Source organism: Anabrus simplex, chromosome 1, assembly GCF_040414725.1.
Source record: "Anabrus simplex isolate iqAnaSimp1 chromosome 1, ASM4041472v1, whole genome shotgun sequence".
Lineage (NCBI taxonomy): Eukaryota > Metazoa > Arthropoda > Insecta > Orthoptera > Tettigoniidae > Anabrus > Anabrus simplex.
This window is the reverse complement of record NC_090265.1, coordinates 1,805,106,196-1,805,130,612: the sequence shown is the minus strand read 5'-3', so window position 1 is coordinate 1,805,130,612 and position 24,417 is coordinate 1,805,106,196. Positions and strand designations below refer to the sequence as shown.

At 38.6% G+C, this 24,417-nt stretch overlaps 1 protein-coding gene across 1 annotated transcript in view; it reads left to right on the top strand.

The window, feature by feature from the left end:
* tsr (Cofilin/actin-depolymerizing factor homolog tsr) overlaps positions 1 to 24,084 on the top strand; it is a 134,914-nt gene extending 110,830 nt beyond the window's left edge. Inside the window, exons 4-5 of the mRNA XM_067138553.2 lie at positions 5,225 to 5,356; positions 22,971 to 24,084. Of these exons, the coding sequence (XP_066994654.1) occupies positions 5,225 to 5,356; positions 22,971 to 23,039 (201 nt within the window). The 3' untranslated portion in view covers positions 23,040 to 24,084. The remainder of the gene's footprint in view (positions 1 to 5,224; positions 5,357 to 22,970) is intronic.
* The last annotated feature ends 333 nt before the right edge of the window (positions 24,085 to 24,417 follow it).

The following is a 24,417-nucleotide window of genomic DNA, read 5'->3' as shown; positions in this document are numbered from 1 at the left end:
TTTGTTGCCTGTCTTTCCAATCTCCATTCAATATTCTTATGAATTTCATCCATGGCGATGAATAGTATGGGGGATAGTACATTTTCCTGTCCGAGACCAGTTTCATCTTACAACCATTTTGTTTTTCCTATACTAGTCTTCACACTACGAACACAATTTTTGTACATAGCTTTTATCATTTGCACTTCCACTTAACTTGTTTTTTCCTTAATGTGTCCTATACCAACTGTCTGGGTACACTGTCATAAGCTTTCTCAATGTCAATAAATGCCGTCGCTATGTCTTTTCCAAACTCCGTCTTTTCTCTATCATATGTCTTAATGTAAAGATTAGGTTAATTGATCAGTCTTTCTAGCGTTAATGAGCAGATGACTGATCTACTGTATAATATTAGGCTAGGTATCAATATTCTTTTGAGGGTATTTGTCTTGCCAGATTCAGATGAACAATCTGAAGGAGAGATTTGAGAGAAATTGTCTCCATTTATTCTGCTGTCCTTGTGCTTTCATTCTCACACCTTTCACTTATTTCCTGGAGAGTAGTTATATCTTCCTGTTGCAAATTCCTCCTGTGCTCCATATTTGTGGAACCGTTCATAAAATAAACGGAAAAATCTGCAAAATGTTTAACTACTAATAGAGAGTTCTCATACTTGACCCTTACTGGTGCTTACCACTTGACATGAACTGTGGGGAAATCTCAAATCGTGAATGCCCTGCATATGGAACAAAAGTGGGACAAAATTACTTAAATAGGAAGCACATTTCCGTAAAATCCAATGGGTTTAGAATTGTCCCTTCCATCCTTCTAGGATTTTTGAATCATTGTGCTTAATTTATTATGGCTGGGGTACCCAAATTTCAGACTGTAAATGAAGCATAAATGAAGTAATATACACACATTATAAATCGTTATGCCTTTTTGTTCAGTCTGTAAGCCTCTGTGAATTTACTCACCACTATCCTCTATTTGCAACTAGTGTTGTGGCCTCAATTAGTTCTATACCTCTTTACTTTAACTTGTTAGAAACTGAGTCTAAGCATCGTTGTCTTGGTCATATAGTCTAAAAGAAATCTTCGATTAATTATGGCAACACCATTGAGTTTAATTCATGAAAGGATCGGAAATGACCCATCTTTTTAGTGTTTTGAGCAGATGAATAAACTACTGAATTATTAGGCTATGTACATTTTTTCCAGGACATTTGATAAAATGCCATTCAACCCAGTCATATAAATGTACTTGGTATTATTTCCTTTAATTTCTAGGTGGAACATAGGGCCTCGACAACATTTCCCCAGCTTCTTCTATTTACTTGCCAATGTTTCCGCCCCTCTCCATGTCTTGTTGACTCAGCTATCTTCCTATCCATTCATTGAAAGGAAATTTATTGTAAGATTCTCTGCCAGGTAATCCTTGGTCTTCCTTGACTGCGACTACCTAAAATGCATTTGCTGTTTAACCAATCTGGCTGTTCTGATTGGCCCTATATCAAGACAAAGGCATAATATGGCTGGTAAATGAATTCTCTTGACCTTGGATAGCCATTTAAGAATGTTTTCAAGTAGAGAATAGAGTAGATAGGAACAACTCTGCAGAAACTAAGTAATCCTATACTTAATGTTGTCAAATGCACTTGAGAGATTAGTTGTGTTAATGGAAGATTTTATCTTATCATTAATTCTTGGAGCACTTAACTTTTAACCCATTCAGGTACCATTTGTGGGAATAAATGAGAGACCTGGAATACCATTTTAAAAATGCAATTCCAGCAGCTATATACAGTGAATTGAAACACTTGTATTTACAACAAAATAATACGAGATGGATACCCTGTTCTCATGTTTACTTTGGGAAGTCTTTACCTGTTTGAAATACAATAAAACAGTTCTCCACGTGTAGGGCCACCTTGCATTTATGGCATTTAAAAGCCTATTCCTTCTGCAACCCACAGACAGTGCACAGTGCAGACTTTGCATTTCTTTGATGGATTTTTTTTTTTCATTGATGTATGTAGTTTGGGTGGGCAATGTCCCCACTGCCTCCCCTGAAGTCGTAGTGGTGTTTCCCTGGGCTTGGACATCCTCTAGTTGTGTAAGAGGGCAACACACTTGCCAACAGCTGCTCAGCTACGTTGATTCTGAAGGTTGTAAACCATTCTCGTTTCCTATCAGTGTTGGGAAGGTGATGAATAACACTAGAGTAGAACGCAGCCCGGAAGGCGGTTTCGTTGCGCAGAGAGAGACTCAAGTATGAGGTGCGGTGATGCCAATTTGGCTACTCATGGCAGCATGTATGTGTAAACATTTTTTCATCCAGTTATATCTTTAATTCCAAAGCGATGACCTATATTTTTTGTGGGCTTAAGTTTCCTGAAAGTCCAAATTAATTTTTAACATCAAACCCCGAGAAACTGTTGGGAAATTTTCGAGATATTAAAGTTAAATGGAAGTTGAGAGAAATGAAGGCAAAGTGCCAAGAGCATAACAGCATGAATGTGAAAACATTTTTTCATCCAGTTATATGTTGAATTTCAAAGCGATGACCTATGTTTTTCGTAGGCTTAAACGTTTCCTAAAAGTCCAAATTAATTTTTAACATCAAACCCCGCGAAAGTGTTGAGGAAAATTTTTGGGATATTAAGGAAGGTAAATGGACGGTCCAGTTTCAGTGCCGTAGGATATTCGCTGTTTTTATACATATCAAATATTGTTGTACACAGAACACTTTTATTGAAATCATTGAGGACCGTCACTGGCTTCTTCCTCCAAGGATTCTTCTCTGGCGACCTGAACACCGCATTATTTTTATTTCTGAAGCTAGTTTTATCCTCTGTACTGTTTGCAGGCCAATACCACACGCGAGTGCTGTCTTCTTTTGAAGCGTGGCAACATGGCGTTCCTCACCTTCTCCGCCTATGAACGCCTGCTACTGCATGCTTACAAAATACAAATACACTTTAAATACTATTTCCCTCGCCTGTTGACGGAATACTTGTCTTTTTGCTCTTCCTGGATCTATCGTTAACTCGCAAATAGTTCCCTAAATTCGTTGATTATGATATTTAGAAATAAAACTCGAAACATTCACTCTTGACCCGCACAAACAGGCAACTCTTACTGAAATGATTCCATTGGCTCAGCGGAAAATATGTCATACTACAAAGCGCGCGAATGTTACAGTGCAACCCTCTTCAAACCGCCTTCCGGGCTGTGTTCTACTCTAGCATTCAATAGGGCCATATCCAGCATATAAAAATAGTTTCTTGTACCCTTCTACGTATTTCTTCATCAGCGGGAATAATGCCAGCCACTGATCATGAGAATCTACCCCACCCATTCCACAGTTGTAGGCAGTGACAAGATTGGGTTTTAGCTTCTTTCAACCACATGCCTTTTCACCTCAACAAAATTTGGCCTATGATCAAGTGTAGGAAGCATATGAACTGCCTTCTTGTCTGCCCTTTTCACTGCTAAATCCCCATTACTGGACAGAAATGTAAGTTCATCCCTTCAGTTTTATCGCCAAGTTCCTTTGGCATGAACTTCCTGTGTGGCGTTGCTGTTCCAGCTGCATAAGTCTTGTTATCCAGCAGATGTCTAAAAAGTGTGGTAGAACATACCAGTTGTCCATGTACAGAATTCTCAAACTACCTAGAAGTTCTCTGTACATTTTCATTACTTCTTTCTCACTTGCAAGAAATTGGAACTTAGGTCCAGACACATCATCACTAACCTTCCCAGTATAAGCATTGAATCTCCAGCAGTAACAATTGTCTGATGAACAAACCTTGTGGATTTTTATGCCAGATCTAGCTCTCTTTGATGGATTGTATTGTAAAAAGATATTCTACCTTTGATCTTCATCAAACTCGCATTTATGCCAACTTTTTCACCAGCCATGTACACTCTCTAAAGCCTCTCTAAATGTAATTCCATTACAGGTCTAACTTTCCTCAGTTTATCACTCTCTGTACTAGGAGAATCAGTGGAGAAGTGGAGGTATTTATGGATGGATTTGTATCTCTTGAATGGTGTAGCTTCCCCAAATATTGGGTCTCTATTACACTGTAATGAAGGCTTCCTATTCTGAGATGTCAAAATACGAAGGACAAGATGTGCCTTCATTTCATCAGCAGTAACAGGAAACCAGTGCATCTCTTCTATTCCGTCCAGCATCCTAATCAGCAGATTCCAAAAATAAATTGGCATAAGCATTGGTTTGCCTGGTTACTTGCTCCCAAAACTGTTCAGTTAGGAATACATTCACTCCTAATTCACCAGGAGCTTCCCCTAGCTGTCTGTCAATTTTGCCAATAATACTGCAAATATTATTCTGTGGAGATTTACTTACATGCTCCCTTTGCCACTTATTTTTGTCTGAAATACAACCAGAAACAGCTGGTGATACATTGCCGGCAAGCCTGATATTCAATGGCGTTCTTGCCGGTAAGGGTATTTTGTTCATTGTCACAGACATTAATCACTATCACATGGACTACTGTCATTTCCAACCCAATCTCCATCACTTATGTTGAGTTCTATGTCACTTTCTTTTAAAAATTTGAGTATCTCTTCCTTGTTTTGCTTTGAAGCTCCCATTTTTATACTCGTGCGTCAAAGCCACGGATGCTTAGATATGAGATATTCAAATCTCTTGCATTATTTTCACAGCGAATATTTCAAGGAAATCGTATGTTAAACATTCATCTATGGAGAAGTTATTGTATTAATACGAAGTATAAACAAAAGACAGCTGTCAAGACAGCGTTCATAAACGTGCGGTACTAGGACGTGTCTTAGTAAGAGAAGACACGGCATAGCTCGGACGGAGAGATCAGTCTTTGTACGGGAATGGGTTAAGAGCCATGGACTCAACTCTCTTGTTGCCATCCGTATTCTCTGCACTGAATTACATTTATGGAAGTGAATAAGTTGGTAAAAAGTTGTTAAAACAATTCCAGAAATTGCCAGGAAATGATAGTCCTGAAGTTCAGGAGATGAAGGTAGACATACAAGGGTTTAGAAGTTACAGCCATGTTGGGAGCACACAATGTATGTGAAAATTATAATTTAAAAACCAAGATTAAAGTGCAGTATATATGGTTGTTGCATTTTGCCTATATTTCATTCTTTCTTCAAGAATGTTTTGACAAGGTTTCTTTTTACTCCTGATAGGAATATCTTTCCTGTTTTTATTCTGACCAGATTTTTCAAATTTTTAGGCGTCAAAGAAGCAGAAGCTTTTCTTGATGTCATGGTGCCCAGACACTGCTAAAGTTAAGAAGAAGATGTTGTATTCTTCCAGCTTCGATGCTCTGAAAAAGTCGCTGGTTGGTGTACAAAAATATATTCAGGTTAGTATTTTTTGTCAAACTTTTTTTTTTTTGTTTCACTTAGCATTAACCCATAGACACACACACTGAACCACACCACAGTGCCCCTTCAGTGGGATTACGGAGCTGTTCAGTGTTTTCACATTGACGTAGTTTAATAATCTCTCAGAGATGTGGACATAATTTTGGAGATACCATAGTGTGTATGCAAATGATTTGTGCACACTAATGTTAGGAATTTTTAAAAAGTGCCTCAATTTGTGTTTTATTTACAAGAAGTAAATCCTACATGATGATATTCTCTAAAACTGAATACATATTGACCCATATATGTCCATTACAACATAATGCACTGCTTTTGATTTGTCACTTAACAATAAACTAATCATGTAGTGCTACAGTGTGTTCCTGTACTGTTTTGAAAGCTTGTTGAAATTGCTATTACATGGCAGACAAGAGGTAAATGTTTGTTCTTGTTGATCTAATGCAATCACTTCATACAGTAGTGTGTGTACAGCATAATAGTACTTTTTGGTAATGTGGTAGATAATACTATAAAATGTTTGATGTTTCGAGCACACTCTACTCTGATACATACATATTTGATATTTAAAATCAGCCTTGTCAATACTTTGAGTTATTTATAACCTTGCCCTCTTCTTCAGTTTTTTTTTTTTTTTTCCCCCTCAGTACCAATTACCTCTTGGACCTATTTACTCATTGTTAAACACCTAAAACCTGTTAAAATAGGCAGGACCGGGCGAGTTGGCCATGCGGTTAGGGGCGCACAACTGTGAGATTGCATCCAGGAGATAGTGGGTTCGAATCCCACTGTCGGCAGCCCTGGAGATGTTTTTCCATGGTTTCCCATTTTCACACCAGGCAAATGCTGGGGCTCTTATCTTAAGGCCATGGCTGCTTCCTTCAAACTCCTAGGCCTTTGCTATCCCATCATCGCCTTAAGACCTATCAGTGTTGGTGAGACGTAAAGCCACTGGCAAAAAAAAAAAAAAGAAAGAAAAAGGCAGGCATATAGGCTCGTTAATTTACCATAATAGGCATGTAAACGGGCACTGTGTAAAATAGGGAACAAAATAGGCATGAAAAAGTAGTTCTAATTTTATAACACACTCAATTAGTATAAAAGGAATTTACAACAAGCAACTTTTCAATGTTTTCCGATAACAATCTTGTTCTGTCATACAGAATGTTTTTGTACTGACAAGGGAACGGTATGAAGTTGGATGGCGAACTTGACTTTTTACATAGTCGTGAAGGTCTTATTGATCTGAAACGGGTAGTGGTCTAATTTTTTGCTAGTCCACTTTAAGGGGGAATTTGGGAGCTCCAATTCGGCGGTGCGCACCCTTAATTGTACAGTACATGCCGACACACATCAGCGCTCGCAGCCCTGCACCACATACAGCTGCCTACACTTTGTACAAGCGATGGCAGGTAAGACTGACGTTACTTGGGATATTTTTACATAGATGAATTCATTATGGAATAAATAAACAATAAAAATGGATTGCAGATCACTACTTAACTTACAAATAATACATAATCAAATATCTGCATCATGAAATTGAAAATGTTAAAAAAAATTACTATTCTAACACAGTCTGGCATTGGTTCATTGTTCATAGTATGATAGTGAAAATCTAACACAATATGTGGATAACAAAACACAAGAAAACAACGTGCACACCTTCTAAACGAAAAATTGGTACAATCGTTTCCAGCACACTTTCTATCAGTCAAATCATGACAGTATGAAATCGTGGTATATTGTCAGTAATGGAATAACCACCTGCTTTCCAAGCATATTTCAGCATTGGTACAAAATAATCCGGTTGTAATTGGTTATGTGCTAGCATTTGACTAGTTATGTTTTTGGGTTTTAATTTTGACTGGCCGTGTAAATTCCTTACTCTGCATGTTTTCCATTCGACGGACTAAACATATTGGTTGTTGGAAGAGTCAAAGCTCACACGGCTGGCAAAGATACGTAGTTCCTTTCGGTATGTATTAAATTTTTACATGTTTGTTTGTGAGGGATTCAAGTCGTACATTTTTGCCCTGCCCACTGTATGAATCAGATGATGATTTCTTCAATCTTTCTGTTATTGCCGATGGGAAACGTTTTGGAACCACACATGTACATGCCCTTTCCCCATTTTTCTGGAAGATGAACAATCAGACATATTTAAAGGCATCCATGTAGGCTTAAATACTTTCTTGTACCCTAGATCCAAACTTCCCATGAATTCCTTGTCAAACGATAAAGACCTAAAGTCCCATATCTGCGGCTTTGGATATGTGATATGCACTGTTGGGAGCGCGTAACACTATTTCGGCAAACAAGCATAGCGAGAATGTCTTTCACACCACAAAAATCATAACTTCCCTGTGTTGCCATTTCGTACTCTAATCGGGACTGGTCCGAATTTCAGATATTGGTATCAGAGATCTTTCTCTTCTTGCAATTCATTAATTAATGTTAGACTTATTAGTCACTTCATGTCGTACTTCCTCGTCTGTTTAGAAAGTTTTACTGACTAGTTCGGTTACCTTTCGGAACCGGATTTTCAAATGCCTTTTCAAGTTTTGTCAAATAGGAGTTACTCTGAAAGAGTGTTCGGGGCAATACAACTCTCTACACTCTCCAGTCCAACGCTCAGTGTCTGATTTTGTAACATAGATAACGCATCCTTGCGTTGGTGAACTCTTCTTTCACATAAGCTCGAACCGTTGCAGATTTCCTAATTTCTTCATTGTTTTCAACGCAGTTGACGATTCTATGTCAATTTGTCTGTCTTGTTATACTTCCGTTCAGCATACATAGGTCATTGTTCCTTTCTTTTTTGATACATGTCCAACAATGATTCGGAATCATAGTGTTCCACTGACGCGCAGGATCTGCCTCGACCATCAAGACATGTTATCTTCGTTAAACTCGTCTCATTGTTTGGTTTTTTTTTTTTTTTTTTGTGATGTCCCCTCCTCAATGCCATGTTAATCTTCTGAATCAACGAAAACTGCTTCTTCCTCCTTAAGTTTGCCTTTTCCCTCCAAAATTGCATCAAACTTTATTCGTATGTACATTATTTGCTCCTTACCAGAAAGCTCTGTAACTTCGGAATATTAACACCGTAGGCATTAATAAGAGCTGCCTGCAATAATGTAGCAAGCGGTCATAACAAACCAAGGAATCCAATGCGATCGCCTGCCTGTGGAATAGCCATCAGTCGTGGAGAACTTGACCGTATAGAATAGGACTCGCCGTCCCATATACACAACTGTAGGCAGTCGTATATGGTGGGGGATAGTGGAGAACTTAGAGTGGATAGGGAGGGCGAAGCAAGACAAACGCTGGTTGTGAGCGCTGATGTGTGCCGGAATGTACTGTACGATTCAGGGCCTGCGCCACCAACTTGGAGCTCCCAAATACCCCCTTAAAAAGCACGAGCGAAAAATTAGACTTCCACCTGTTTCAGATTAACCCTTAGCAGACGACTGTCGGGCATTTCCTGACTTCCCAGTTTCCTGTTCCGGACAGCTGTTTCCGCGATAAATATGTACGCATGTGAAGCAATTATGCGTGCTGCTGCTATCTATAGTTATTGTATGGAAACTTCAGGAATGCCACAGCCTTCTAGACACGTAAAAACTTTGTTTTAAGAGTTTTACAGGTGAATAAAGAACGGGCTGTTGTTTGCATTAGTCAGCTGTGAAAATGAGGGTAGTGCTACTTCGTCTGATATAGCTCATTATGTGAAATTGACAGCAGTGATGACAATTATCAGCTATGGACAGTGAGTTCGATGTTCCTGAGTGCGATGATAATTCTGGAGAAATGGAAGTAGTTGAAAGCGATAATGAAAGTGATACAAATAGTGGTGAGCCAGACAATGGTTGGAGAGTTTATCGCCCAGCTGATCCGAACTTTGTAAAGAAACCACACATTTTTATTAGTGGTTTCTCACCTCCCGCAGGTAAGAAACCATTTACTCTCATTGAATTGTCTACACTATTTGTTGCGGAAGAATTGTTGCAACAAATTGTTGATGAGACTAAACGCTATGCAAGAGAAAAAATACAAATTGAATGATTCGAGAAGTACCACATGGAGAAGAAATATAAGTAGAAAAGGGGCAAACTGTCTTTTAACTACTTGTTTATTGCTTATAATGTGTATGTAGAGTGATAAATTAATTCTTAGTGTTGAGTCAGACATTGTATATTCATTATACCTTCATTGTAATAATGCAGCTTTTTTTAGAAAAAAATACGACTAGTGCAGGACTACAGAAGAAGAAAAATTCGTCCGCTAAGGGTTAAAGACCTTTACCAATATGTAAAAATCAAATCGAAATTCGCCGTGTGACTTCGTACAGTTCTCTCGCGAGAGAGATATATCTCAACATCACATGAAGTGATTCGACAAAACTTCAATGAAGCCACTTCATGTGGTTTTACTTCAGTTATTTAATCTACTTCACCTCGTAGCATGCTGGCTACTTTACCATCGCTTTCAATCTTGGATTCCGCTGCAGGATCCTATCGAACCTTTCTCTACAGTGGCTACCTTCCCAGGGGTTCGGTCAAAACTTCCAGGCTTCTTCCACAATCCTAAATGACTCCACCAGGGGCATGCCACTCTTTTCCAACTCAGTGTTTGCTCCCGGCTGCTTGCTGAAGTTGGAAGATGCTCCTGTTTATGCAGCGGGATAATAGCTCACACCATTGCAGTGCATAGACCTGAAGTAAATTGCTGTTGGTTGCTGTTTACAGTGGACTGGTATAAAGGCTCCGTTGATGCAGCTTTCTGTGCTTGTCAGATGCATTGCAGTATTTCTATGTTTATCTATATGGTACTTTTTTTTCACATTTGATCTGAAAAATAATAAAATTGACTTAAGTTGCAATATTCCTATATCTTAAATTTGTACAGTTGGGCTAATTGGCAGTAATGCTTAGTATATATCATGCATTTGTTTAATAAAGAGTACAGTGGAACCTCGATTATCCATTCCCAGAAACAACGCTTTCCTGGATTATTCGTTCAAATTACGTGGTCCTGTGAGCATCCCACTTAAATCACGTAAAAAATCCTGCATTACCTTTTTCCTCGAAGAAAAGATTTCCCAGATCAACTGTCCAGAAATTTCAGTCTCATGAACGCTAAATCCTCGATCCAGCGTTTATCAAGAAACTGTACCTCACAAAAGGACGGCTACGGCATACTTATGGATCTTAGCGTTAACACCCAGTCATTGTGATAGAGCAAGTACTGTAGTGGAAAATTAATCATCGGTGAACTTGCATATGGGACCGTCTTAGCACCTCATTCGGGTGGTACTGTTTAGAGAATCCTCAGAAATCATAAAGCAGTCTGACCACAGCAATTAAAGAGACAGAGCGCATTTTGAAGACGGAAAGAGTTTTGTCACATGTTCGTACTTGTAAAACGTCCACGTTATGTCCAGGGTTAGATTTTTATATTTCTACTTTTTTTTTGATGGTATCGCCGAACAGGTTTTTGGCACTTCTCTCATGGCATTGTATACTCCCTAGGCTTTCAGGCGGGAATCGAAACTGCTCCTTAACACAAATCTAGTATTTTAATATCGTATAAGATTGTTATAGAGACCAGATGTTGCAGCTTACAGGGTACATAAAGCCATGGGAGGTCTTGGGATTGCCTATTACTGTTTTGGTCCTAATAAGACAGAATTTAAGAAGATGTACAATATTATAGGGAAGGATCCACCTTTCAATACTCCGTAGTAAAATGTAGTTACAACCTGTTTATTGGGACCGGTTTCAACACATTTCAAGTGTCATCATCAGCCAATTAGCGAAGATCTTTCAACAACTAATATATTGAACACAGGCAAAATATTAACATTGTATCATATCATAGCAATTCAGTTAATGTACAAAACACAATAATCACAGTCAAGAGAGTAAACAGAACATCACTATCTTGCGCCGAAAACAAATATATTTGAAGTTCATAAGCAGATCAAGTATGCACTTATGTAAAGTTGTTGCTAGGCAGGTCTTGTAGGCATTTGTTTCTCCGGCCGAAGAGTAAAAGGTGACGTGAATGAAGTCTTAGGAAAACAGTGTAGGATTTAATTTCGTCAAAATCAAAGTGGATATATAGGTTTTAAAATAATTTAAAACGTTAAAAAAGAATAAAGCCAAATAAAAATATATTTAAAAATGGGAAGAAACAATGAAAGAAATACGAGGTTCAACTCGAAACAACTTGCCGTAGTAATTGATAAAGAAATGATAGAGAAAGGGGGTGGGGAACGTTTATTAGAGGGTGGTGATGGTGGTTATTGTTATTAGAGGAAATACAATTGGGCAACAATCCTTTATATAACACTAATTCGAGGGAAAAAAGAGGAAGAGAACCGACACTTCGAAAAATGAAGATATCGGTTAAAGGAAGACAAGGGCCTTTAACCGATATCTTCATTTTTCGAAGTGTCGGTTCTCTTCCTCTTTTTTCCCTCGAATTAGTGTTATATAAAGGATTGTTGCCCCATTGTATTTCCTCTAATAACAATAACCACCATCACCACCCTCTAATAAACGTTCCCCACCCCCTTTCTCTATTTATCATTTCTTTATCAATTACTACGGCAAGTTGTTTCGAGTTGAGCCTCGTATTTCTTTCATTATTTCTTCACATGTTTTAATATATTTTTATTTGGCTTTATTCTTTTTTAACGTTTTAACTTATTTTAAAACCTATATATCCACTTTGATTTTGACGAAATTAAATCCTACACTGTTTTCCTAAGACTTCATTCACGTCACCTTTTACTCTTCGGCCGGAGAAACAAATGCCTACAAGACCTGCCTAGCAACGACTTTACATAAGTGCATACTTGATCTGCTTATGAACTTCAAATATATTTGTTTTCGGCGCAAGATAGTGATGTTCTGTTTACTCTCTTGACTGTGATTATTGTGTTTTGAACATTAACTGAATTGCTATGATATGATACAATGTTAATATTTTGCCTGTGTTCAATATATTAGTTGTTTTAAGATCTTCGCTAATTGGCTGATGATGACACTTGAAATGTGTTGAAACCGGTCCCAATAAACAGGTTGTAACTACTTTTTACTACGGAGTATTGAAAGGTGGATCCTTCCCTATAATATTGTACATCTTCTTATTTCTCTATTCAATACGGAACAATCGAAGTTTTTACCTTTAAAAGACAGAATTTTACGTTTTTGTTTTACAGTGTCGTATACTGCAGTTGTCTTATTTGAGCACGTTACATTTAAACAGTTTGTATCATTTCCAACTTACAGGCCTGCTGACTTGTGCAGTAAGCATGCTTTCCAGCCGAGCTCAAGGTCACGAATGCTTTCCAGCCGAGCTCAAGGTCACGAATAACCATAATTTCTGAAGTTTTTATATTTTTCCTCCTTCCAGTATGATTGTGACTATGGTTAGTGACGGGCAGAATTGAATATAATGCATTCCAGAACTTGAATTCAACATAACCTTTAAAAGTTGATATAGGCCTAATTTACATGGTTTAAGATTTCCAGAAACTGACTATGAGCAGTATACCGGTGACCAAATTACAATGGAAGATTAAGAAAAGAAGGGATTTTGCCATCATGTTCGGCCCTTTTGTATCTAATGTGCTATTTTATTACATTACAGAATTAGAAACTACTTGGCTTGGCGTTATTAGATTATTCGTAGAGTTTGGCTGATCAAAGTTGCTGAACTGAAATGAGTTTTCATGGAAAACTCACAAAGTTTCCCCAGTAAAACTGAATATAAAGTATTGAGATTTTTAGCTCGCGTACCGGTAATTGAAGTTTGAAATCGGTCCTGCGGTCTAACTTGGCCTGCCTTTCACCCGGAGGGCCCGGGTTCAATTCCCGGCCAGTCAGGCATTTTTACCTGGATATAAGTGCTGGTTCCAGGTCCACGCAGCCTACGTTATTGCCTTTAATTGAGGAGTTATCTAATAGCAAGATGGTGACCCCGGTCTAGAGAGCCAGAAATAAGAGGATTCGTCACACTGACCATGCATCACCTCATAATCTGCAGGCCTTTGGGCTGAGTAGCGGTCGTTTGGCAGGCAAAGGCCCATTGGGGCTGTAGTTTGGTTTGGTTTAGGCGTGTTTGTAAAATTATAATTACGCCTTACATATTTCATTTTTGTGATGGTTAGCCAAATTATTGGTTTTAGTTCATTTCTGGATTTTCCACTTTCCCGTGTTTTAGGGTACGTTTATGCTGGAGCCTGGCTGCTGGCACATCGCCAAGCCTCGCTGCTCGATGTTAGGTGATGATAAAACAAACCAGTGGATCTCAATCAGTGCTTTTACCCTGGAGCCCGGCTCATAGCTGCGTTGCTGGCTGCTATCCTTGCCACATCCATGGTCTCATATGTTTGATTTTCGAGCCTGTCCCATCGCCGGCTATCCTGTAACTTGGACTGTGATTGGTTCTTTCAATGTCACCTGCTCTACCACTCTTCCTCTCTTCGCACTCTATACGCACGTCCAGTGATCACTTGCTATCTGAACTTGTCTTTGAACGCAATGCGATTTGGAACCAGTGGCATGCGGATCATCATAAGAAGCTCATACGGGATAAGAGGAGTGACGAGATGAGCGGCCAGTAGACATTCTCCTCCGTTTTTTGAGGGAGAGTGGCTTGTTTTATCGTGTTTAAAAGTAAAGTTTCTGTTTGTGTTTTATTTTTTTATTGTTAACTATTTTACTCTCTGTACGGAGATGACTTTGCTTTGCTTGCTATTTTATTCTACCGGGCGAGTTGGCTGTGCGATTAGGGTCATGTAGCTGCAAGTTTGCATCCCGGAGACTGGGTTCGAACCCCACTGTCCACGGCCCTGAAAATAGTTTTCCGTGGTTTCCCATTTTCACACCAGAAAAATGCTGGGGCTGTACCTTAAGACCACGGCCGCTTCCTTCCTATTCCTAGGCCTCTCCTATCCCATCGTCGCCATAAGACCTATCTGTGTCGGAGCGACATAAAACAAGTAGCAAAAAACCTATTTTTTATATTGATTATAGGTTCTTTCCAACACAGTCCTTGTAGCAGTACATGGTCTCCTTGCGCTTGTGCAATACGAAAAATCCTTTCCAACACAGTCAAAATTGCGTTCATGTATTCATCCATGTACTGCAGTTAGGGGTTACAACTAACTCTTCGCATCGATCCCTGGTGATCAGAACTAGTCCGCAGTCTAAAGCATGTACTGAGCCGTACATTTCTGTGACATGCGCAGAAACACTGTATCGTTGCCTCCTGCTGTATGCTGATTTCTTTGGAGTACCTTAATCACCTGTTTTTGTGCACATTGCATGCTCTTCTCCCTGTTTGGTTACTGAAGTTAGGATGGATAGTGACTATTTTTTAAAATCTTCATCCAGTGAAGAAGAGGTACTAATTTTCGTAAAAAGAAAAAGAAATAAAATTATTTAGGTAACGGTAATTAAATATCTTTCTTAGTTATTTATGTATTGTTACATTAGGCCTATAGTTTATAAAGACACAAGCTACCAGGTGAAACAAAATATAAATTTAAATATGATGTATTTTTCAGAAGAAACTGTTCCTCAGTATATTGAAAATGAGTTTTTTGAGCATTTCCGCTTTAGCCGAGGAGTTGCTCAAGATATTACAAATCGATATGAAAGAAGTGAGCATCATTAGACATTAAGGCCAGTATGGGAAAATTTCGGCATTCCACTTTATGTGTGACGTACTCTCTTTCATATTTCAGCATTAATCGGATTGCGTTACTCCTATTCCTTGGAGTTCATGAACGAGAATCCATTCCAACACAACCCAATCGTGTATCAATCCCGGAACCAGTACAAAGTCAGCGCATGCGTATAGAGCGATACGTGGATGCGTCCGTGTACTGACAGCAAACTGCGTGTTGGAAAGAACCTTATGTGTTTTCTTTGTGTGTTTTTAATTTGAATCAAATATATTATTTTATTCTATGTCAGTACCTTATTCAATTTTATTACGTTTTACTCTTTTTAATTTTGGAAGAAAATAAGGCATTGCAAATTAGATCCACTACTTATTTTAAATTCATAATAATTTTCCTCATTTTTCCAATCCTAGTCAGTGGGTTGAATATAACTTAATCCATTTAGTCTCATCTCGTAACATCAGGGGCCGATGACCGAGATGTTAGCCCGCTTTAAACAACAAGCATCATCATCAAACTATGGAATACCGTGGCAAAAGAATGCGGAACGATTATGTCAACTTCGTTCTTTTATTCTTGCCATTTAGGGCACCTCTCTCATTACAAGCAAGTGATTTATATGAAGTACCTCATTTTTCATGGAAAGTTCTACAGTTATTTTTTCAAACTGAAAACACCTTTTGTTAAGGAGACCTAACTAAAGTTAATGAGATACTGCATAACCCCTTATTTTACATTATTCAAAAGTACACTATTGAATTACAAAATGAAGCATTTGTAGCTTCATTCTTCAATCAAATCCCGCAGTAGAAATGCACTGAAAAATCCAGGCAACGCATTTTACACTTTTTATTTCACATTCAGTACACCAAATTATTGTAAGATACACTCGCCGACAGAATTGCGACTCACTCGTTAAAGAAATCTCTGAATTTATTCTGCACTTCAGAAGCTTCAGCTGGAGCCGTTTTCTCTTCGACGGGTTAGCTCTTGGAAGTACGTCTTCGTAGTCTGTGTTCATGCCTTCTGTATCTATAATCAAATTATGCAAAATACAAACCGCCTTAACTATCAGTTCCTCTGTTTTAAATTTTCCTCTACAGCTGAGAGCTGCCAGCAGCGTGCGCGCGGGGCTGCTGCAGGGTAAAAGCTCCATGGCGAGCAGCCTGGCTGTAGTCAGCAGCGAGAGGCTAGGGCGAGCATCCATGTGCCAGCAGCAAAGCTGCAGCATAAATGTACCCTTACTTTTTTTTTTTTTTTTTTTTTTGTGGGCCCTCCGAAAACGGAGAATCGAGTTTCCACTGTATTAGAGATGTTTCCAGAAGTACAAAACTTTAACTTAGATACAAGGGAATTCATAATTTTCATGGAAATATGTCCTAAAGGATTTTTAGTTATAATTTGGAAGTATCATGTTGTTCATGGGTGAAAAAAATAAAATAAAAATGAGGTGAAATGATACCTGAGTAGCGTAGAGGAGAGATCCTTTCTTTATGCCTACTAGGGACCCACCAAGTTGCCCCTAGCAGTATTCTTACATGGAAGAATTAAAACGGAGGCCCTGTAAATCTCAGATTTGTGAACATTATTTGTTGCTATTTGCCAGCTTTGTTCAGCCTGGTCAGCTGTCATGAAGACTATTTTCTGTTGCCTGCAATAGATAGTGCATCATGTGTGCCCACAATGCTGCCCCTTCATTGAAAATGGGAAAACCACATAATTTGAAATTGTCGTGGTATGTGTCCAAAACCTTACATTTTGTCACAATTTAGCAAGACTCTTAAGGGATGCTAGAGGCTTGTCAGCTTCAGGGCCCTAACCTGTGATCTTACGCCCCTCAGACTCTGTGCTTGCCCACCAGCACCGGACCTCGCCAATCCAGACGAGCTGTCTTTTCACTGGCCTGGTCTTGTAAAGACAGTCTTGGCAGTCTTGTAAAACACGCTGTGACATTGTCCAAGCCGTACCATGTATGTCTAGCCTCTGTGAGATCCTCCTAGCTGCGCCACATTGGGTCGGCAACCTACTGTATGTTTTGTGAAGACTTAGTGGAAGCACAAGCATTCACTAGATCCTACACATATGCTGGTGAAAGTTACTCGTGTTAAAAAAAAAAAAAATGCATTTCTGTTGTAAATATCTATTTTTACAGGAAATGAATTACAGTTCCCAATACTGATTTTAATTTTCATGTATTCTGTGGCTAGAGGCCACCAGCGTTCTAACTCCTTGTCCAGTAATTAAATAATTTACATGTTAGCAATATGAATTATTGAAAGTTCACAACTAATACAGCAGTGCAACAAAACAAATTACCACAATACCTAAATTAATAGGCGCATAAATGCTACAATGAAATGCGATTGTAATTCTCGGTCACGAAAAAGATAAAAGGAACAAACGAACTTGCCTCCTTTCAGCAAGCTTGGTAGTGAAATTGGGATCCTCTGATTTATTGCTTCAGCCAGTAGGATTTTGACGATTTTTTCTTTCAGCATTACCGCAGACATTTTTTCTTCATAATAAATTACAACACATTCTGAAGAAAAAGCATACGCTTACTAAAGTTTGCATCGTTTTGGGAAGTATAGGGGATATGGGTTGTGTAACAGTTTTATGTTGATTGGTTGACGCATATTTCTTTGGAGGTTGGAGGGGCTGAAGGCTTCCAGGTCACATTGTTCCTGTTTCTCCTGATGGAAGTTTTCCAAGAACTATTTCTGGAAATTTCCAGTTTTGTTTGTGGGGTAAACAGATATTGTGAAATGAGAAGATAATTTTATTGAGCAAATCAGCTACGATATAATTCATTGGAAGAAAACCAGCTTCATTAAAATAGTCAAAAGGCATCAAATAGGCAATCTTACTCAAATGGGCACAAACCCGTGAAATAGGCATTTTTAGGCACAATAAAACCGACAAAATCTAGACAAAAATACCCTAAAACATATTTATATCTCAAAAGCCAAGTTTCCGAACACGAATCAAATAGGCAAATTCCCATCTCTAGCCATGTAGTAAAGGAACACCAAAACTACACTATTCTATTCATAATCTTAAAATGTCATCCTTGTCTATTACTAAAAAATATAATAAATTTATTCATGAAGTATATTTTGGGCTTATGTCGTGTAATTAATTATAAACACACACTTAGGAGACAACAGAGAAATGAAACGATGCATTAAAGTTGTTACGAGAAAGCAACAAAGAACTTGCAATGGTGCCCTAAGATGTAAAAGGGATGCCATTTTAGCCCCATACTAGAGACAACGAATGGTAACAGTAAAGCATCATTCTCTAATAGGTGGTCATGATTCACTGATGTTGTAGCCTGTATCGCGGTTGAAATTATCTGGGTGTTTTCATATTTCAACCGCCTCCCTGATAATTCTTGGGCGAAATTGCTTTATACGGGCAAGAACATCCAGAACATGGTATCTTTACAACTCCTACTACCAGGGCCGGGAGGATTTGTGAAGTGTCAGCTCTAGAAGAGGTGATAAACACCTTGAGAACCACCTTTGAAAGCAACGGTTACAGTAGAACTTTGATCTCGATGGTTCTGAAATCTATGCATAGTCAGACGTCTGTTAAGAAGATGCAAAAGGACCTGCTTACCTACCTTACATGCATAACACGACGGATTGTATTGCTAAAATCTTACGCAAGTACCACGTACAAACTGTTTTTGGAACATCATTTAAGATTAGGCAACTCCTGCAACCAACTAAGGATGGTTTGCCTAAATTTTCATTAAGTTCCCTGTACTTTCGGCAAGGTTTATATTGGGCAGACTTCGAGAACAGAACGTACTCTAATCAAAGAACATACCAGGTGCATCATACTCGACCAACCTGATAAAATCAGCTGTTGCTGATCATGCCTTAACACCCGGTCATGTGTCTTGTTGCAGTTCATCTACAGCGAAACTGCTGGATGAGATACTATCTTCCCTCTCCAGTAGGACCTACTACAGTACTGACTCACCATGCAATATCCATTACTGCTGGGATTGTTCTTAAAACTAAGTGTCCCTGTAGAGCATCTCAGAAATGTGAAGATGTACTTTGGTTTAGCAATGAGAATTTTAACCCCTCAGCGCCGACCTCTATACGTGGTATAGACCCATACATGGTTTCACATTTACGGCTATAGCGCGAAGAGTTTTGGAGTTACTCATATGCAATTTGTTTTGTTTCCAAGAAGACATATTCGGGTTTCAGTGTTATAAATCAGAATTGAAAAATCGTTATAATGTAGTTGTTTTTGCAAGGATAATTATTTGTCAAATAAGTCTGAGCACTAATCTCTTGCTCTTTTAAGTCTGTTTGCTTCATTCCTTCCCACAGAATACAATAAAGAAATTATGATCTGAGAAGTTTGTCTTTTCGTGTGATGTTCTTTGCTCTATTTGTACATTGGGAGTGCGGTTTATTTATTATATTTGTCTTTATTTCTCAGCTTGTAATATTTTCGTAACTCTCCACGAGCGCTCTGTGTAGGCATCAGTTAAGTGCTGTTTTCTGTCATACGATATGAGAACCAGTTGTTCATGGTATATATCTTGTTTCAAAGACGTCTCTACTTTGTTTCGTCACAAATGTTATTCCCCTCATTCAGTTTTGTCCTGTTGCTTTACGTCTCGCTGCAGCTTCATCAGTCCGTGTGACGCGCTGCGCTCAGCCGTGGTATGACTGACAGTAACGTGCTTGAAATATTGTATAATTCAGATGAAAGTTTAGTCGGAAGTAGTAGTGACAGTATAAGCAGCAGTGATAATGAAATAGATGATGTAGCAGTGGTAAATGATGAGAGTGACAATGAGGAGGAAACAGTACTTGGAAATTTTGTGTAAGGGACTATAGATAATTATACAGGTCAAATTCTCTAATAATACTCACACAGATCACAGAGACAAATATTGAGCAATTACCTTATCGGGTTCAGCTGGTTAAAGGTTTGTTTACAAAATACGCTCGCTTGGGAGGGTAACGAAATATTCAAGGCTGGCGCGCATCAGATAATACAGTTCCAAGGTTGCAGGAAAGATATATTTTCAGGAAATTAGCACCCAAGAGTTGGAAATCCAAACCAGAAACATTGTATCCTGTGTTCAAAACATGGCGAAAAGACGTCAGTGTACTGCTGCCAGGAGTGTGACTTGAGTCCCTGTCTCAAAGAGTGCTTCGAACTCTATCACACGGAACTAAATTACTAAGGAAATGTGAAACAATTATGTAATTATCTGTATGTACATAGTTCTGTCATAAGGAATTTCAAATTTCATGAAAATCTTATACTTGCAGTAACGCTTTAAGTGAATCGATGTATTTCAGTCACGCGTAGTTGAAATCTCATCCGGCCGCGGGGTAGGAAGCTATTTAAATGGCTGCGACGCTGAGGGGTTAAGAACCAGTTAGTTTTTAAAGTAAATTTGCTATCTCACCCTGAAATAAAATTTTTGAGAGTTCAAAGATATCATGCTTAGTTTCACTTACTGATAGCCACTGAATGTCACTATGCTAAAAGAAAGAGTAATATTTTCTCTGCCAATTTTGCTATAATTCCAGCCTTGTAACAGGTTATCTGTTAATTGCAATTTTTGTGATTATTTGTTGAAAGAGTAATTGAGAATATTTCTGGATAACTGTAGTTCAGACCAATTACTTTTTTCTTGTGCTTTTCCTTTCTCCTTCGCACTCTGTGAAACATGTTCATCGCTATATACTTCATTGTAGACTTACACCCTTGATTGTTCAATCTATAAGCCTTGGTGAATTAATTGCCTCTACAGTCCTCTGCTTGAAATTAGCTCCGTGGCTTTGTTTAGATCTACAATCTCTTTTCATTCAGTCATAAGTCTAACCAATGTTCCTTGATTTCCCTCTACTTCTTTTACCCTCCAATCGCCTCGCGTGACCCCACCACAGAAGCCACTTTATGCTTAGTAGTTTATTCCAAGTTGAGCTTCATCTCCTCATTGAGTACCCTCCTCCCATTGTTCCCCCAGGTTGTACCAGCAATCATTCTATTTTCATGTCCATTACTTCTAACTTATGAATAACGTATCCGGAGTTTGCCTGACTTTCACCACTGTACAACAGTCGGTCTGAAGACCAATATAAAGTCACTTGAATGCAGTACTCTGCTCCCCACCTTAATTTTCATTACTCGCCATAAGACCTATGTGTCGGTGCAACGTAAAAGCAACTAGCAAAAGAAGAAAAAAATTCATTACAGATACAATATCTGCGATGTGGTCAATATATAGCTCATGACCTAATACGACTAGCTGTCACGTGCGGAAAGTACTCCGATAGTTGATTAAATGAATATCTTTGGTAGCATAAAGTTTGCTCCTTTTGACACTCCCCTTTTCGCTTTGTTTCATAGCATACTGACGCATACCTTGTCTACGGCACATTTTGAGTAATACTAAATTACAATAACCTTTTATATTTTTAATTGAAATCTAGAATGCTCAGGTCTGAATTGCCAATCTTTACACGGTAATTTGTGCAGAAATCTCTGAATTTTCAGTATGAAATCAAGTTATCAAGTTGGCACAAACTGTATATTGGCCATTTTTATGGGCGGGTTGATTGAAATTTTGTCTTGCCCCTCTGTCTTTTCTGAACCGGATGACTCTAGCTTTAGCTCATCGGGAATTCTCAAGTCATAAGCCACAAGGTGCTCGAGACTCGATGCCACAAAGTCGGGGTTCAATTTTTGCAATTGGACGCATAAAGAAAACTGGAACATATCTTGAATCCCTTGTCCAGTTAGATAAATGGTTACAGTATGGTCTGCTACGTTGAATCTCTGCTTCCCTTCTTCGCCTGCTGGCATGTTCTTCCTACTTATCTTGAGTCTTGACTCGTGTTAACCTGCTCCCTACAGCTTATGTAGCAGTTATGGAAATGAATACCAATCAGTGTACACTACATACAAATGTTTGTCCAACCCTTGTCCCGTTTCCCTACGGGATCGGGTATGAGGTGAGATGAATCTGTCATGGTGGGTTTTTATGACCGGATGCCCTACCTGACGTCAACCACATCAGAGAAGTTAATGAGATGAAATGAATGGCATGATATATGATCGAGAGCGAGACCTGGTGCCGGCACTTAGCCTACTCCTGTCGAATAGCACCAAGGGGTCTGCTCAAGGCTTAACGTCTCCATCCGACGGATGAATCACCATCAACAGCGTCCTGTCCTCACTCCATATGAGCACTGCGGAGAGGTTTGGAATTTAATCCAGGCTTTTGGCACGCAGTTTGGTGATTAGAAATTGTATACCACCACCTCCCCTACTCTGCCGACCAACATTCTGATGGTGAAAATTTTTTTTGACCAACGGGACTCGAACTGGGTAACCTCGGTGTCAGACCGTTTAGACTTCAGCGCCTTAACGATCATGGCCACCAGGCGCGCTACACTACATTCAAATATCTTAGCATTATTATAGTATCTGTTTCCCCTGGCAAAGTTTCTAGTTGCTACTGAACGTTGTTTTTCTTACTCTTACAGTGTGAACGTGAGGTTTTTGTAGTATCATGAGCCATTTTAAGAATAATGTATTGATTTTACTTTGTTCCAGAAGGTTTTTTTAATTTAAAAAATTTTTTTTTGAAGAACTTGTCCCTGTGTTACCTGTGCACTTTACTGTTGGTGTCCAGGCGTCAAGAGGGACATAGAGAATGATCCGGCCTAGTACATGATCACTCGTTCCAGAGCTGACCATCACCCCAGGCCGGAGACAATGCTTTTAGTTTGTGATTTTAATTATTTTCCTAGTGCTTTGTCTGCCAGTTTTGTTTATTTTCTCATTGTGATTTAATTCAATAATACTGTTTCTGAATTATGAGTTTTCCTCTTTTCCAGGCTACAGACCTGTCTGAAGCTTCTCAGGAAGCTGTGGAGGAAAAGCTTCGTGCTACAGATAGACAGTAGAACGTCGCTTCCCCACTTCGACCCGACTTGTGAGACCACTTTGCCCGTGATGGGCCCTCGAACCAGCGTTTACAAGTCTAGTCTCGTTGGCTCACGAGCAAACTGTTCTCTTGTATTGCAGAATTTTTATTAAACTATATGGTATTGTAATATTATTGAGTGATGAGAGAAGGAACAGAAGAATGCTGAAACATAATTTCTGGGGTGGGAGGGTTTGAATTTGAATTTAGAGAGATTGACATGCCTGTAATTATTGTTAATGATGCAATTTAATTCCTTTCAGTGTAATGGATAAATCAAAACGTCGATTAATTTAATATTGTAATGGTGAAATGCGTACAGTGCATATTGCAAAACGTACACATGCAATTTACTGAAAATTTTGTATCGCATACATTTCTGTAGGATTTTTTAAAATGTCATTTGAGTACGTATTAAATTTATTTCATAACGAACTTTAGGAGTGTGTTTATTTTGATCTAAATAGGTTGAGTTCCTTCAGGTGATGTTTCGTGATTACCTAGTAACCTTTGTACTGTGTTTCTATCTTTATATTTTAAGTTTTAGTACAGTTTAAGTGTTCCAATCTCGTTGGCATCAACTAATTGTGATTGTCATTCTTTTGTATATCACATTGTTCTTTGAACATGGCTGAAATTTTAATGTGATTTGTTTTCATTGTAATATTTATTGCAAAAATAGAAACAATATTGAGAAATTGGCAAAATTAACATAAAGCTTGGTGCTGTTAATTTCTGATTATTATTATTATTATTATTATTATTATTATTATTGAAAGTCAATTGTAAAAAAGAAATATTGTATGAAAGTTGTAATTTTGGTCTGACTGTACACTATTCATAGTAAATCTTCACTTGCTTGGTGGTTGTGAGATGAGATTAAAGGGCTCTATCTCTGAAGTACTATTTGTTCTTGCTACCAAGGAGCCCAGAGCAATCCCTGTTTTGGATCTCTTTCTGCAGCACCTAAGCCTTCGTCTCTTTCTAATAAATATACTGGCAGGTGCTGGAGTGCATACGACTGATACGTCTTGTTTAATCTTGTTTCCTGTTCATGAGTGTTAAATTGTATTTTCCGCAGATACACACCCCCCTCCTTAATATCGTAACATATTGTCAGGTTGTATGTAGGTCATTATGTTGGAGCAGAATTTTGAAGTTGAAGCTACCAGACAATATATCCGAAGAGTTTATGGATTTGTAGCTTTTCCTCTATTTAACACGATGAGTGCCAGACTGATTTTCAAAGGATTGCCGTCTAGTGCCGTGAGCTAATAACATAGAGTTATTCTGGTGCCAAAATGTTCACAGGCTTAACCAAGCAAATGATCACTGAAATGAGGATGTATTTATGATAT